The sequence below is a fragment of the Protopterus annectens genome, chromosome 2.part1 (genome assembly GCF_019279795.1).
Source record: "Protopterus annectens isolate FY-2018-M chromosome 2.part1, PAN1.0, whole genome shotgun sequence".
In the NCBI taxonomy this organism is placed as follows: domain Eukaryota; kingdom Metazoa; phylum Chordata; order Ceratodontiformes; family Protopteridae; genus Protopterus; species Protopterus annectens.
In genome coordinates this window covers 303,498,313-303,516,584 of record NC_056729.1, presented here as the reverse complement: position 1 = coordinate 303,516,584, position 18,272 = coordinate 303,498,313, and the positions used below count along the sequence as shown (strand labels likewise).

The window sequence follows — 18,272 nt, the reverse complement described above, 5'->3', positions numbered from 1 at the left end:
AATGGTTGTGTTTATTATTATTGATTGATTTTAATCCTTTGTGATTTACTAGAAAATTGAAAATATGTGCGGGGCAGGGCAAAAATATGAGACAAATTCAAGGTCATTGTCCAGGATGATTGACATATGAGTATTAGCCCAGAGCAGTACTAGATGCTGAACTCTTTCTGACTTTCAATCTTCTTTATTGACGCAGTCTGTGGCCACTGGACTGCTAGACTCTGTTCCTGCAGCTTCAGTTGGATAATACTTCTTGCTTTATAATAAAGACATGAAAATTCTATTCCATCAAGGTCATTTAAGGTCTTTCTTTTCCTACAGTCATCCTTTTATTTCTTAGTAGTTGAATAAACAGGCTGATCCTAGATGGATAAAGCAAATGTTAGAATGTGGTAAGAACCCATGATGTAATTCTGAGACCTGTAATTGCAAGTCCTGCAACTGATGAGAAGAAAAACAGCAAAACTACATGGAAACAGTTGAATACTGATCATCACTGATGTTCACCATTTATATCACAGTTGCAGTAGCCTAAACTATTTTGGTTATATCCTGCCTAGGATATGAAGACTGGCCAGCTTTCAAAACTTAAGTGGATATTCCACATGTCCCAACTGCCAATGGCTTGATCCAAGCCACATATAAGTGCATTTTTGGCACCAAAGGCTTCCTAGCTTTCCTACCTCGTGGAACTTGTCAGTCTGCTAGTGATTCTTTCAATGCTAGGTAGATAAGTACCCTTCTCGGGAAAATCTACTACATCATTTTCCTGAGTAAAAGTTTTGGCTCCATGAGATAATAGAATCTGTGCCTTGGATGAGATAAGCAAAACCTTTTATTCAAAAATTTTTTCTGGTGCCAAAGAAGGAGGGACCTTGAAGACCAGTCCTTGACCTATTCTTAATCTTTTTGTCAAGAACCCTAAATAAAAAATGTTCTTTTCAAACTCAGTTACTCCTTATACCTTCCTACAGCTTCATAGTAAAGCTACACCTGAAAGAGGCTTATCACATTACCGTTTGCAGATGTTCTTCATGTTTCACTGTTGCAGTCATCACACATGGGTTATCTGCCTGCAGGTAGCCCTCAGTCGGCCCGAATACCAGAGTCTTAGTATTTCTACATCGGATGCTGTCGCTTTTTCCATGACATCAGGTCATCAGGGGTATAAAACGGGCAGCCGACGCCATTACATCAGTCTTTCTTGCCAAGGATGAGCCCAAAGCAGAAGCAGTTCGCAAGTACTGGTCGGCCGCTACCTGAAATTTTCATTTTTGAGTTATAATACTGAAGTCTTCTAAAGATAAGTACCCCATTGGGGATCCTTTTTTCTTGCTCTAACCGATGTCAGAAAAAGTTTGTGGAAACCAAATACGTCACAGAGATTTTCATTCTTACTGCGTCACCTGTTTTGGCCCAGACCATGACATCCCTCGCTGTCGGTTTTGTGCTTTAATGCCCGAACCATTCATCATCGGGCTATCTTTGTCACTAAATTCTTTTGCTGTCATTCTCTGTATTTCGAAATGGCTTCGATAAGCCATCCAACTACTGATCTTCCGAAAAAATGTAAAGATAAGACAGAGACAGACCGCATAGGTCCAAAACTGCCGACAGTGCTTCCGCTAAGCTAGTTGCCAGTCTGCCGGTACTCAGTGAGGCACCTTTGCAGCCCCTGATTCCCACTTCTATGGATTCGCAGGCCTCTGCTGAGACTCATTCAGAGTCCGGTATTCCGCAAGATGCTTCTTCAACTGTTGAACCTGAGGATGTCTCTACCTTGGATGGGTCTGGAGCCGCTGTGCAGGCACTAGCGTCTGAGGATGTATTTCATCCTACTGATGTTCGAATAAAACCAACAACTTTGTTTTTAGCCAAAACGACCGAGTTTCCTGGGCCCAGAGTATGCACTATGCCTAGAAAACCTACGACCAAAGCGCATGCTCAAAAACAAATGCTTAGAATGGCTGAAGACCTGATTACCCTAATTAGGGGAAGCCAGCCTTCCCCTGCTAAGAGACCAAGAATTGAGTTTCCTTTTGATTATACAGACTTGGGAGTCCAATGACTCTGACCCTTCTGATTATCAGGACATACCCTTATCAGCCTGTGAGAATTCAGATACAGAGGAATCCATTCCTTTAGCCTCCCCTCCAGAGGATTTTTCTTTTGGTGAAACCTTGCATACTTTAAGAGAGCATTTCCACTGGGAATGCCAAGAATACCCCTTTTTTTTCGGCTTTTCCCAGTTAGGGGTCACCACAGTGGATCACCTATCCGCTCATGATTGGCAGTGGAGTTTTACGGTGTCGAGTTGCCAGCGCAGTGCCCAACCTTCCACAGAAGGCACACACACGCACACACTCACACCTAGGGCCAATTTAGAGTGTCCAATCCACCTACAGCATGTCTTTGGGATGTGGGAGAAACCAGAGCACCCGGAGGAAACCCACGCGACCACAGGGAGGACATGCAGACTCCGCACAGAAGGCACCCCTGCTGAATATCGAACCAGAGAACCTCTTACTGTGAGGTGGCAACGCTAACCTCTACACCACTGTGGCTGCCCGGGAATGCCAAGACTACCCTTAGTCCAAAAAGAGACTCCAAATTTTTAGAGTTGCCTCAGCACAGGCATCTAGCTATACCCTCTGTTCTGGATGTTGTAGATGATGTTTTTATGGAATCCAGTCTGACTCCAGATGCATTACACCCGGCTCCTAGGAAACCTTACAGGTACTACAGAGTACCTGATTCCCACAAATTTCTCTTCAAGAATCCTACTGTGGATCCAGAGACCATTTCCCAGGGACCTACTACAGCCAAAAATCCTATCCCTTCGGACAGGAATTCCAGAGTTTTAGACAGGTGAGCTAAGAAGGTATATACCTCTGCAACTCTTGCCATCCGGGCATTGAATTGCCAGTTTCACATGTTGAAGTACCAGCAACATATTATGGAACTAATTAAACAAAAAATGGCATTATTTCCAGATTGTGCAGTAAATAAAGATCTACAAGAGCTAATGCATTCTGCAAACCAAGTTGGTAAGCATACTTTGCAGTGTGGCTTTTATGCCCTAGAAGCTTCTTGCAGGGCTGCTGTCACTGTGTCTGTACTGAGAAGGCATGCTTGGATGAAGGAACAAACCTTGCCAGATCATGTCAAATCCAAATTATAGATGCTCCTTTAAATAAGGACTGATTGTTTGGCACCAAAGCAGAAGAAGTTCTTAAAAAAAGGAAGAATAAGCTAAATCTATGCAAACTGTCAAAGAATTCTTACAAGTGCAACCACCTAGATTCAGTAGGCATTGGCCTTCTAAAAACTGGTCCTTTCCAGCCCCTTCCAGGCCTTCCCAGAGCAGACCCAGGGGAAACAGGCCACCCAGACTACAGTCTCAGGGTATGCAGAGATTTAAACAATGGAGTGCCCCCACCCCAAAAACAGGGAGTGGTAAGCTGCCCACTTATGGAAAAAGTTCACAATGAGTTTGCAATTTTCCTTCCCAGCCCTGCCCAATTACTTGTGCCCCTAGGAGGAAAACTTGCCCTTCATGCAAAAAACTAGATGTCCATTACTCAGGACCACTGGGTCCTAAACATTGTATCCCAGAGATACAAATTCAACTTCCATTCACTGCCAACCCCAAGAGGGTTTCCAGACCTTCCTCCAAACCAGTGGGCAGAGGCTCAAAAGCAAGTACTTTCCCTGCTCAATATCAGGGCTATTCAACCTGTTCCAGTAGAATAATGGCATCAGGGTTTCTACTCCAGACTTTTCCTGGTGCCCAGAAAAGAGGGCTCGTGGTGCCCAATCCTGGATCTTTCAATTCTCAACACCTTTCTGGTGATCCTAAAATTCAAGATGCTTACCCTGCAGCAGCTTCTCTCTGTGCTAGCCAAGGATGCCTGGTTAGTCACTCTAGACTTAAAAGAAGCTTATCTGCACATCCCCATAAGGGAGTCATGCAGGAAATATCTACGTTTCAGGGCAGGCTCTATGCACTATCAGTTCTCTGCACTTCCCTTTGGCTTATCTACTGCACCCAGAGTATTCACAAAGTGCCTGACTCCAGCCATTGCATACTGCAGGCAAAGAAATATCAAAATTTTCCCATACTTGGACGACTGCCTGATTCAGGCGGACAGTCAGGAATTGCTATTTCGTAACCTGGCATTTGTAAAAATCCTTCTCACTTCATTGGGGTACACCATCAATGAAAATAAATCATAACTGGTACCCAGTCAAAAAGGTTGTATTCCTGGGAGCATGCTTGGACACAACTTCCCAGATGGTATTTCTCATTTCAGAAAAGCAGGTCTGGCTGACAAACTACTTCAAACAAATGGCCACCAGAACCCAGCTTTCTGCAAAAAATATATTGCAAGCCCTAGGGTTCATGGCTTCATGTATCTTGCTAATTCCATATGCAAGACTGCATATGAGGAAACTTCAGTAGTCCTTAAAAAGTCTGCGGTGTCAACATTCTCAGGACCTGGAAACAGTTATTCCTATCATATCTTGTCTAAGGACAGTGTCCCTTTGGTGGGCAGAAGCATACCACCACAACAAGGGACTGCTTTTCACTCAACCCTTCGCTGCCCGACAACTGACAGCAGATGCATCAGACTATGCATGGGGGGGCTCATATGGCAGGCAAATGCATTCAGGACTACTGGAGCCCAGCCCACATTCACCTGCACATTAATCAAAAAGAGATGCTAGCTGTACAGAATACTCTGACAGCCTTCAAATACCTAATCCTTCCAGGACAACTGCTTATAAAAACAGACAACACCACAGTTATGTGGTGCATAAACAAGCAGGGGGAACCCATTCTTACCCACTCTGCAGGTTAGCCATGGCCCTGTGGAATGCAGCCTTGAGCATCCAAGTGCACCTACAAGCTCAATTCCTGCCAGGCAAACAAAATTCACTGGCAGATGACTTAAGCAGAAATCTCCTAGACCCACACAAGTGGAAATTGGAGCCCAACACCTTCAACCTTCTGATCCAGAGGTGGGGGACACGGCAGGTCAACCTATTTGCTTCCCCCGAGAACCAACTGTTGAGCAAATACTGCACCAGGAACCCTCACAGCAGGGCCTGGAAGGTGGATGCCCTATCCTTTCAATGGAAAAAACTCTCAATTTATGCCTCCCCCCTCTGCCCCTTCTCTCAAGTCTGCTACTCAAGATAAAACAGGACAGGCCAAGGGCAATTCTTATTGCCCCAGACTGGCCATGCCAGCACTGGTACCCGCTCCTACTCAGCCTGACAACAGTGCCACCCTGGCACCTTTACCAGACTCCTACCCTGTTGTCTCAACAAGAGGGACTGATTTTGCATCCACAGTTGCAAACCCTAAACCTTGCAGCCTGGCTTATCTCTTGAATAACCCACCAGCAACCCTCAGCAAACAGGTGCTGAATGTCATTCTTGAAGCCAGAAGGCCTAGTACTAGGAAAATCTATATGCTGAAAAGTGGAAAAGATATTGTTCTTGGAATCAGTCTCAAGGGAAGGACACAGCAGTGCCCTCCTAACCTCTAATCCAGGATTACCTAGCAGAGCTACTCCACAGAGGCCTATCCTTCTCCGCCATTAAGATTCATGCCTCTGCCATCTCAGCTCATTATAATACTAAGCCACCTCTATTTTCTCACCCTCTCATCAAAGAATTCCTGAGAGGGGCTAATAACTTAAGGCCCTCTAGGAGAGCATCAACCTCTGCCTGGGACCTTAACTTTGTACTGGAAAAACTCACGCCTCCCCCTTTTGAACCTGCTGCCTCAGCAGAGTTAAAATTCCTCTCTTGGAAACCAGCCTTGTTTTTAGCCATAACTTCAGCAAGACGAGTGTCTGAGTTACAGGCAGTGATGGCTGTGGAACCCTTCATTATTTTCCATACTGACAGGGTTTCCCTCAGGACAAACCCGTCCTTTATGCCTAAGGTGGTGTCCAGTGTGGCTCTAAACCAATCCATCCATTTTCCAACCTTCTTTCCTAATCCCTAGAATAAAGGAGAAAGGATTCTGCATTCCTTGGACGTGCACAGACAGCTCAGGTTCTACCTTGACAGGACTAAGCCTTTCAGAAAATCTGACTAGCTGCTAGTCAGCTTTGCTACAGGGGCAGAGTGTAAGGCCATTTCAAAACAAACCATTTCCAAATGCATAGCACACTGCATCCATTTCTGCTACAAACACCATGGAAAACCTACCCTACCGGGGATCAGACCACATTCCACTAGGGCTACGTCCACCTCTACAGCATTTCTCAGGGGAGTCCCTACCAGGGACATTCTGGAAGCTGCAACCTGGAGTTCTGTACACACCTTCACCAAGCATTACCACTTACCTATCTTTTCTAAATCCAGGGCTGGATTTGCTACAAGGGTCTTGCAAGGCCTATTAGCCAGCCCCAACACTTCTTGACTGCCTCCACCCTTCCTCAGCTTTGGGAATCAACCCAAGTGTGATGACTGCAACAGTGAAACACGAAGAACATAGTACAGTTGTGTACACTTACCATAAATGTAGATGTTCCAGTGTATTCACTGTTGCAGTCCTGGCTTCCCTCCCTTCAGCCCCCTGGCTTTCTCTGTCTTTCTACCTCTCCTCTCTATGGCCATTCCTAATGGCATTGTTATTTACTTTTTACTGGTGGTGTTTCCCACTATGTACCGGCTCCCTATTTGGGGGCTCCTGACATTTGGGGCAAGAAAAACTGCATCAGCTACCTGTTTTATACTCCTGACAACCTGACGCCATGGAAGAAGCAACAGCATCCGATGCAGAAATACTAAGACTCTGGTATTCGGGCCATGTGAGGGCTACCTTCAGGCATTAACCCAAGTGTGATGACTGCAACCGTGAATACACTTGAACATCTACATTTATGGTAAGTGTACACAACTGTACTTTCTCTGTGTTAGCCTTTGGTCTATATACTGTACGAATGCCTGACTCCAGTAATTGGTTACTGCAAGCTTCAAGGCATTCACATCTTCCCATATTTGGATAAATATCTTTATATTTGCAGACTCTCTCCACCTGGTATTTCAATTAAACTTGCAGAAATCTTCTTTCATCACTTCTCACTTGCTAATTTTTCTTGAATATCTTCTAGATTTGTGGCTAGGAAAGGCTTTTCTTCCACTGGACAAAGCAGAATTGTATAAGGAAATCTTCTCAAACGTTTCCAGCCAAACTCAAGCATATGCCAGGAAATGTCATAGTATTCTGGGTTTCATGGCCTCCATGATTACCACGATTCCCTTGCTAAGACTTCCCATGAGAAGAATTTGGTGGTACCACAGGCCATCCTGAACTCAACATCAACACCCTTATCTTTTCAGCTCCCTATTCTAGGGTTTGTCATAAGGGAGTTACTTTTGTGGGTGGACCAGTTGTCTCTCAACCCAGGTCTTCCCTTGTCCCTTCAGCCTCCTTTCCAGTCTGTCACAATGATGCCTGAGGCTTTGTTTGGGGAGCTGTATCAAAACGTGTAAAAGTGCAAAGTGTGTAGAACAGTCAGGGCAGACAAAAGCATATACATTTCCGAAATGTTGGCAGTAATCAAAGCTTTAAAGGTCTTAAATCATCTCTGGTCTCTAGGACTTATGCAAGTTATCACACTACCATTATGATGTAATACTTAAATGGGGACATGGTGGGGGTACCAGATTTTACCCTGTCTGCAAATTTACTATAATTGCTTTGGAGGAAGCAACAAAATTCAGTCTGACATTGTAGCAGGCAAACTAAGCAGGACCAGGACATACCCTCACAAATGGAAACTACACCTAGAGGGCTTCTAGCAATTGATCCAACTGCGGAGAACACCTCAATTATATCTTTTTGCCTCCTTTCAAACCAGAAAAATTCTGCTTCAGGATTCCTTGCAGACAGGCCTGGAAGACAGATGCTTTTTCATTACCATGGACTGGAATGTTCCTGTATGCATTTCCACCCTTGCTATTGATACACCGAGTTCTTCTAAAGATTTTGAGGGACTTTCCAAAGAAAGTGGTGGTCACTCCCTTTTGGCCCAGGTAACAAGTGGTTCTCCCTTCCTTTGAAAATGGTTAAGGACCCAAACATCTAAGAAATTTAAAACATTTTAGACACTTTTTCTTCTAGGATGTGCAACCGATATTAATGGGGACAAGGAAGCCTGCTACTAGAAAATCTCACATTAGATATGGAAAGGGTTTTCTTGTTGGTGCCAGCAAAAGAGACAGCCCCCATTCAAGGCTAGTATTTCTTTGGTTCTACAGTATTTTTGAGAGTTACTGTCCTATGGCCTGTCTTATTTCACAGTCAAAGTTCACTTGTCGGCTATTTCCGCATGTCTGCAAATGGACCCCCCTGTTTCAGTGCAACCTCGTGTGAAAATGTTTTTGAAAGCAGTGTTTTATAAGAATCCTCCTAGGAAATGGGTAATTCCTCCTTGGGATATTAATTTTGTGTTCTTACTCAGTTTTGAACAGTTCATTAGGCAGACTTGAGGTTCTTAACAAGGAAAACAGTGTTACTTATTCCTCTGACCTCTGAAAGAAGAGTATCTGAGCTGCAAGCTCTCATGGTTGACCAACCTTATCTCATTTTCCACAAAGACAGGTTTTCTTTAAGAACTTAATCTTTTGTTTATGCCTAAAGTGGTATCCAAGTGTACTTTAGGCTAAGCTATCCATCTTTCTTTCCAGAACCTAAAAGTGAGGAAGCAAGGGTACTCCATTCTCTGGATGTCAACAGACAACTCGGGTACCGTCTTGATATAACAAAATCTTTCAGAGCTCCTATTTTTTCTGAAGGAAAAAAGACAGTCTGCATCAAAATGGACTATTTCCATATGGTTGTCTCATACTATTATTTTTTGTTATACCCACCCAAACAAATTCCAGGCAATGTCAAGGTTCACTCTACCAGGGCTTTGGCTACATCTGTGGCTTTTTTGTAAAAGGTGTTTGAAGTATTCTAGATGTAGCAACTTTGGTCCTTTGTGCACACTTTACAGCACGTTAAAACAGACTCCTTCTCCAGGGCTAGGACAAACTTCGCTGAAAGCATTGTTCAGGGGCTCCTGGATCCTTATTCTTCCTTTGCCCAGTTAGTTTAAACTATGGTAATATACCTGCATAGCTAAGGCTACTGCGGCAGTGATCGATATGATGAACACAGTACACTCATGTAAGCAAACTTAACATAACAGTAGAAGCTGCAGTGATCACTGCTGCAGTAACAACTCCCTTCCTCCAACCCCTTATTTTTATACGTTTCTGGTGAGGACCTTTAACTTTAGTTTCCTGGTGATGAATTTTCAGGGCTTTGCCATACCTCTTTCAGTTAGCATGAAAGCTCTAAAGGGGTGGTGCCCAAACAACTCTTTCCCTTCAGTTTAGCTTGGCTGAAATGTTTGAGTGAATGGAAGGTGCAGTTGAAGCTTTGGAAGCTGGCCAACTGTTATATCCTGTGCATAATATAACCTGTATAGCTAAGGCTTCTGTAGTGGTGATCATTCAAGCATCTACTGTTATGGTATGTTTACCTGCACAGCAGTTATTTCATACCTGTTAAATATCTGTTCAATACCAGATGTTAAAGATAGGTTTTGAATGCTTATATTTGATTGTTGAATAGTTTGGTAAAATTATTTGTGTAGTATTAATAAATCATGTTATGTGGATGCAGTAAATAGTTTTGTTCTACAAAGTAAATAACTAAAATAAATAAATAAGCTTTGTAAGCATCACTGCATCATGTAACAAAACGCTGTAGTGAATGCCAGACAAATGTCTGCGCAGACAGTTCCGTGGTGACTGCAGCAGAACCATGCAATAAAAAACACCAGTCCTCAGTGCCTTCATAATAAAATAGTCTGCATTAAAAGTAGAACAATTTTATTTTAAATTGTAACATTTCTAATAAAATTAGCTCAGAAAACTGACCAATTAGATTGCCAGGTACTGGTGTGTTAGGTGTGTCCTACACATAGGAGAAGGCTAGTGCAGAACACTTAGGCCTCACATTCTGTCACATTTCCCTTCTTCATTGCACCTTCAAAATCTCACTGGCTGACAGCTTTTCCTGTGATTACGTCTGACCTGCAGTAGAAGACTCTGCAGTAAACTTCCTCCTATTTAAACCAAAAAGCAGAAAATACCTACAGAAAAATGGCAAAAACGAGGGTCCGAAAAATAAAAACAGCTGAAATTGAAAACATGATATGGGGGCTTTGATAGAAAGTAGATAAAACTTGTGGGGATGTAACTTGTACCCATATTGCTGGGGCTTAATATTTTGAACAAAGATTTTCAATGCATTATCCCTAGACCTCAACCATCACTTCCTGAACTATGACACTGCATTTGTGCAGCACAAAACCAGAACACAACTTGTGAAACAACTGCAGAATATTTACAAATAAGATTTCACAGTGGTACTTAGTAGTTAGAAGGATCCCTAAAGAGACTGCCTTGAAAATTTCATAGAAAATGTCCACATGGTTAAAAAGTTGTAATCTTATACAGCAGACAGTTAAAATATGTGACTCTACAAATGCCTCTACATTTGCCAAAACTTAACATAAGATTTGCAGCATAGCATCCATGGACCTCTACCACTTGACCTATGACACTGAATTTGTATGACTCTTATTCAAAACATGTTTTACAAAACTGATTGCAGGAGACAACTTTTAGAAATAAATTATGTGATGGCACTGTTTGACAGAAATCTTCTTAAAATGGCCTCCCTGAAAATTTTATTTAATAGTTCCATGCAGTTAAAAATATTCCTAGAACAGAAATATTGTTAGAGCTACTACAGTCCTCATTTGGAAGAATACACTGAAACCTGCTATTTACTTTTTTTGTTGATGTTTATGCATCAGCAAAGTATACCGAACTGTAAGATACAGAACTTGCTCATGATTATCTTACATCTTTAAAATGTGGTAATAATTCATCTCTTAGTTTATCTTGTTTCTGTATTGTGGTAATCCTTGTTCATCAGTTTATCATGTTTATGCCTTTCATTATACTGATTTGACACTTTCTATGCAAATATTGCACTATGTAAAACAAACTCAGTGTTATTTTGGCTTAGAGCTTGTTTTATTCCCCGTCTTTCCCTTGTGCTTCTTTATTTCTCCCTTTATATAATTTTGTATTTGTTTTAGTGTATCTACTCTTCTATAAGTAAGATGGCTATTTCTCTGTGAAATTAGTGTCTGTTAATAATCATGTTTGCTTTATCTTTGTTTAGGTTTGCAAGGCTGGCTGCCACAGTTTTCGCAAGCCAGGGGGTTCCTGTTTACCTCTTCTCAAAAATTACACCCACTCCCTTTGTGGTATGTCTTTTAATTAGTTTCACTGTTTAATGATAGCAACTCCACTTGGAAATACTTGTGATTAATGTCGTGCACGTGACTGATGTCCCTTTATAATGCACTGACTCACTTCACTTGCTCATTAGTATTGTCCGTGTCAAATTTGTATTTAGTGCTTCAGAATAATAAACTCATGAGATGTTTACTTACTTTCATCTGATCAACTGCCACTGTATAATTAATTAGTATCCTTTATAAGCATTTGTAATTAATTCTACACTTAATTGCTATAGTGGCTGTATGTAGCGTCTGAATTTTAAAAGCATTCCAGTTGAAATACAGGAAATATTTTGTATAAGTGTAATGTTACATCTTGGCTGTTATGTCATCAGTAAAATAACCTTTCTCTGTCTATATTAACAGCATAGTAGTTTTCCTTATCCAGTATGGAACAATAGTTATGCAAGAAATCTTAGTAGGACGTACAATTGCCATTACTAACTCATTTTTACCCCCCCCCCACACACACACACACACATACACACATGCACACAAAGGAGACTAGAGAACTAATAACTGCAACTCATTCATTTGAAAAGAAGATTCAACTGCGGAAAATGTAGATGTGGGTCCTTGGTAGGACTTTGGGATCCACATGTTCCTTCCTCCACAACAACTAAACAAAAGACCACTTGCCAGGCCCTGATGTAGAGGGAACAGGTGTACAGGAGTCTCTGATTTGGGGGATATGGAGATCAGCCCATGGGATCACAAATCCTGGAGAAATCCAATTGAGCTTGTATGCTCTTTTTAGCATTGCCCCTCCCCCCAAAAAAATAACAGGAACACTGAGAACTGGGCCCTGACCCAGCTTCTTTATCCATGGAGTCCGGCTTAGAAGGGAGCAAACCTCAACCTCTCCTGTGGCCCTTAGCTGGTCCAGTAAGAAGAATGCTCAAAAACCAAAAGGGACAGGTAGGACAACACATCCAAAGGTGGTCCCATTCCAGAAGTACCTAGACAGACCCCAAGCACAAGCTGATCTGGGCAAGCAATGGTGGCTGTTGTAAAAGAGCATATCACATAGGAAGAAAGACTACCTAACTAGAATGAAGATCCCTAGGGCAAACACTAAGGAACTTCATAGCCAGTAGAAGTCCTCTTATGGGACTACCTTTGAAGAGAACAGAAGCTCTGTAATGGGGAAAATGCCCACCCATTGGAATCCTAGGAAGGACAACAGAAACTGAATCCCAGAAGGGGGATGAGTAAGGAACTCCCCTCTTGGGAAAGGATATGAGCACCGAGTGACCAAAAAGACCCATATTCACAAGGCGACTGCTGGTAGTTGTATATATATCTGGCTAACCAGAAAAGCCCCACAGAGTGGGAGCTAAAGTTCTTGTGAGAAACTAACAAAAGTACAGAATTACACCCCCTCCCTGAACAGGAGGAAATGGGATTTAAGAGTACCAGGCAATTAGTCCATCCTGGGTTTGTGGCAAGGAGGGAGGGTCCCATAGGAGGTGCCGTCTGCATCAGCCACCAAGTGATGGATTGACATCAATGTGAAGACCATCAGAAATCCCTATTCTACTTGTAAATGCAGGAAAAGTTTCACTCTGCAACTGTCGGAAAGGATCTGGCAGATGGAGGCTTGAACATGCTTCTCTAACCAGTGCATGATTTCATGATTATGCATTGTTACAAGTACGTTTTAAATGCCCAGGTATGGGAACTTCCTGAAAAAGGTTCCTAATTTTGACTGATGGAGAGGATAATCCCAGCCGTAGGGCCTGTCCAGAAAAGGTCCTTGATGTTAAGTCAGTGTATTGTTTTTATAAAGGATTATGCGAACAGGCAAATTATTAAAGAGTGCTTTCCTATAAATACATTGGGCATAATGCGTCTTTTTAAACACCGGATGGGTCTGAATATTCATGCTTCTAAATATGGCACTGCAGCTCTGAGGAGTAAGGCTGCTAGTTTCTTTCCCTGTAGTACTGGGTTTGATTCCCTAAGTGGCAATTCGCATACAGCATAATTATGAATGAGTCAATTACCAAGATTGTAGATCACTCCAGAAGAAAGATGCTTGAGGTTGCTAGGCCTACTATGTTAGTAACTGAATTTAAAAAAGTCAAAATATTGGCTTATTTGTAACTGCACAGTAAGCCTTGCCTTCATCAACAAACTTGGAATTTGATTGGCCACACATTGTGAAGTGTTGCCAAAACATTGATGTGGCTGTAACAGTTATCCTGCACTTGGTAATGTTCTCTTTTAATGGTCATTTTATGATTACATTTATTTGATAGTGTTTCATTGAAAATCAAGTCAGTTAGCAGTCTTACTATTTGTACAAGATTGATGTGCTATGTTGCAAGGGATTTCTCCACTACTCTGCAACTGAGCAGTCAGTATATTCAGTTAAGGGGGAATGGGTGGACATGAGGGGTATATGTAGGCCTACTTTCCTGCAGAAATCCTTTTCAGGTGTTTTTTTTTGGGGGGGGATTACATGGATGTTTCATACAGTTAATAAAAATCAATAAAGCATAACTTGTCAAAAAAAACATTCAGTTTAATGTTGGAGAATCATCTGTAATAGAGGGTCAAAAGTTAAATAAAAATAAATGTCAATATAGCTCAGTCTGTGTGTTTACTTCATCTTCACTGAAAGAGATGGCTCATTACTTTGCATTTGTTTTACAAGGCAGTGGATCCTTGAACTGTGTGGTCTAAAGTGCTGCCATCAAAGCTATGTTTTCTGTGTCCTATAAAAAACACACACTCACTGTTGATCATTGTTACCCACTGGTAACCATGTTTTCTTATTAGATTCCATTTACTGTTACCCTCTGTACCTTCGGACCCAGTAATTGTCATTGGTGAAAATCAACAAAATGCTGGAGCTAACTTGGTCCGGTAATGTAGAGAGCATTCCCACCTGTGATGCTAGACACACAGGCCTTACTAGCAGGTTCAGTGCAAGAAGACTGGCAAAGATGGGAAAGAGCTGGTGGTTGATGGTTCCGTCTCTGGAGAAGGATCAGAGATTATACAGTTAGGCAGCTCCATACAGACTTCACTGGGCTTACAGAAGTGGGGTGAGATGCAGGTAAATATCATTGTGCACATATTTTACATAACTAAATTTTACATATTTTGGAGGGAGGAGGGAATCAGAAATTGTTGTTGTTCAGTTGTTTAGCTGAGTCTGACCCTTCATAACACCAAGGACTTCAGCACACAGGCCTCTCTCGCAATAACTGCTTTTTAATGTTCTTGCAAATTCACATTTATTATTTTAGTGCATTTTATTCTGTGCTACACCTTTTTTCTTTTGTTTTCTATCTTTCCCAACATCATTGTCTTCTGTAGTGAATAGTCTTCACATTATGTGGCCAAAGCGTTTCAGTGTTACTGTTGCTATTACACCTTCTAGAAAGCTTTACTTTATTAAATCAGAAATTGTTAGAACATTGTAAAAAGGATAACTACTTTTAGTTTGACTGTTCAGGAAAACACCACTCTGATCTTACCTCTCAGTAGGATTCACTAAGAAGCATGACTTTAATAATAGTGATGGCTAGTCTGATTGGAGTGCCTGAATTAAGAAGGTGTTTTGGGAACAGAAGAAATAAAGTAAATATAGCAGTACACTAGTTGGTCAATTAATTTCCTTATTATATAATCTGTAGACAGAGGTTGCTGGAATTGGGGTCAGGTTTGCATTTAGCTATTGCATAGCTTGCAATCAAGCATAACATACCTATTTAGAACAAGTAATTGCATTTGTGACAAAATTCTGGTACTAATTTACCAAGAAAAGAATCTGCTGTGATATTTTCCTTTCAGAATCAGCCCCGTACTTCTGGTTACATATTGTTTGTTACATCTGGAAAAAACATGTATTTTAAAAAGGGCATAGAATCATGCACTTCATAGCACTCTGCCATTATACTTGACTGTTGAACAGAAATGTGAATTTTGTCAGGAAGAGTTGTGACTTAGGTTCATAGGTATAACAGTATAACAACCACCAGGGCCTTCCACACAACCCAACCCAGTTGCATCCACTGGTAACATGAATGTCTTATGTGGGGGTAAGTTTAATACAAGGGTATGTTTGTTAGGAGGGGGTATGTTTAATACAAGTGTATGTTTGTTAGGAGGGGGTATGTTAGGAAGTTGCCAAAAAGTTATATGGAGAAGCATATTAGGGAATGCTTACTGTTGGCCTCTGTCTGTAAGAGACATGCGGCCATTATGCACACGCTGCTGATTAGAACCATTTTGTATACTGATACATTGTAATGTTGCTATCCTGTACAGGTGATCACATGTTCTCAGGGTATGAGAAACCCAAGATAAACCTTAGCAATTCTGATGCCATAAGAGTGATGGTTGATGGGAGACTGTGCATTTCTGTCCATTTTATGCACAGTACCTGATATCCATAAATCTTGTCATTTTCACTGTGCCATTGTTCCCTGTCACTTGAGCAAAAGCTGTTCATAGCACAGCCATCATCCAAGCAGTCAGAAGGGATTTTCCATTTTCTTTCATCACCCTAACACCCTCAGCATCAGATGTGTGAAACCCAGAGATGCGAGAGATCACTGTGCTTTCCTGTGCATGCATGTGTTGTCATGCAGATGCACAATGAAGGCTTCCTTGTAAATGCCAAGTGCACATCCCTATCCCACATGCTATAGGCAGTCCATCTCCCTTTTCTGTACGTGCTGGCATCACAAAAGGCTGGAAACCCCCCCCACCACCACCATCACCACCAATAATTGATCTGTATGCTCATTTGCATCCTCCCTAGCAGGTCTCTCCAGTGCCTCAGTCCTAAGTTATGCATTTATCCTTGTATACCACAGATTCTGAAAGAGACAATGCTTTAAACTATATCAATGCAGTTTGCCGATATCTATATCTTTCATACGTTATTTTTTAAACAAGAAACATCTTTATTAAACATAACTTACAACATAGGCAATTATACTTTTATATAAATGAACACAAACCACACCGACACAATCCTGGTTGCAAGCATTTTACATTATAAACCATACTGCTACACTCCCAGTTGCAAACATTATACAGCACTTATACTACACCCAGTCATTAGTCAAACATTCCATAGCTCCTTTAAGTTCTGCCTTCTCTTAAGCCTGATTCCTCCTCTGTATGTATCGTTCCCACAATTCCCAATTTTGCAGTTTGCTCCTACCCTTTTTTAAAGATCTCCATTCCAGTTGTTTTGTCTCTGTTATTCGGTTTTGATTTTGATTTCTTTTTTCTAGTAATTGCTTTTTTGGCAGCTACCGTAATGAGACATAGCAAGACCTTACCATGTCTAGGCAATTTCAATTCTGTATCATAGCTCAGACAAATCATCTCCCTCATCACACCAGTCTTCCCACCCAGCATCTTTGACAATGCATCCTGCAGGGAATCCTTAAAGTCTGCCAACTCACAGCACTCCCAGAAAATATGTTCCCAATTTACTCTTTCTTCCCCATCACACCTCCAACATTTGCTGTCCACTTAAAGAAGAATTCTCTGTAGTCTACTTGGGTTATAAAAATATATATGTAAACATTTCTGAGCAAAAATCTTAAATCATCTAGATTTTGTTGCATATTTGGGAGACATACATATATTCTCCCATTATTTCTTTGTGAATTTCTTATCCACTATCTTTTCCCAATCCTTTCTAACCTTCTCTGATTGATTCTTATAATTATCATGCTAAATTTTATATGCCCTAAAAACTATACCAGTGCTAATCTTTAATTTAGCCCCGCCATTATTTCTTTCTCTTTGCCTATACTCTGATATCAGTCCTTGATAGGGAAGGCTTTCTAACCTGTAGTCCAAATACATTCTTGGCGTCTTCCCATTCTGTTATCTTTCCCTCTCTGTTTGCTCCCAATACCTTGGTTCCTTTGCCAGTTTTCTCCAATAAATTCCAGCTCCTTTTTCCTGTTGTGTATATGTCATCCCTCTAGGCAGAATCTCCTTTCTCCATTCCCATGTTGGCTTAGTTCTTAGAATACTTTCTCCTACTTTACAGATATAATATTCTGTATGATTATTGTTATTCTCTTTAAAGACCTGTATCCAGAATCCCAGTCTCTCCTTGTTTCTTGAGCTCCCCCCTTTCATCATCATCTCTTTCCACTTTGAATTATAGTTTTTTGCTTGTGCTATGTACATGAGTCTTAACTGTGTAGCTCTGAAATACCCATTCAAATCTGGTAATCCCAGTCTGCCCTGTTCTACTGGAAGAATCAGCTTATCCCACTTAACACTTACCGTCTTCCCTTCAATGATAAAGTCCTTCAGCTCTTTACTAATTGCTATCCACAACTTCTCTTCTGGTTGATAAAAATATGTCTGACCTGTGTATAAGACTAATGGGACTAAAAACTTTTTAATTGCTTGTATCTTACTATCCATATCCATTTAACAAAGCTTCTATTTTCACAGTTTTTGTATTATTTTTTGTTTAGCCTCTTCCTATATATCCTTAGCTACCACACCGGTATCATTTTTAATCCATACTGCTAAATACTTTAATTTATTGTGTCCTCATAAATATGGATATTGCTGAACCAGTTCATATGTGGGTACATATTTTACCACTGTTGCCTTTGTTTTAGCTTCATTAATTTTGTATCCCAGAAAGATTTGAAACTGTTTCCAAGTATTCCACAACACTGTAATGTCTCTTTCTGGTTTAGTCAGGTATAAAATAATATCGACTGCAAATACAGCCAGCTTTTCTTGACTACCATACCAGTTATATCCTTTATTTTCTGAGTCCCTTATTTTCTTTGCCGGTGGTTCTAAATGTAATGCAAATAACAAAGGGGAAAGAGGCCACCCCTGCTTGATTCCTCTACTCATGCAGAAATTATC

General features: G+C 41.2%; 1 protein-coding gene across 1 annotated transcript in view; it reads left to right on the top strand.

Moving 5' to 3' along the window:
- PGM2 (phosphoglucomutase 2) overlaps window positions 1–18,272 on the top strand; it is an 819,165-nt gene that overhangs the window by 173,118 nt on the left and 627,775 nt on the right. Inside the window, exon 4 of the mRNA XM_044062144.1 lies at window positions 11,273–11,357. Within this exon, the coding sequence (XP_043918079.1) occupies window positions 11,273–11,357 (85 nt within the window). The remainder of the gene's footprint in view (window positions 1–11,272; window positions 11,358–18,272) is intronic.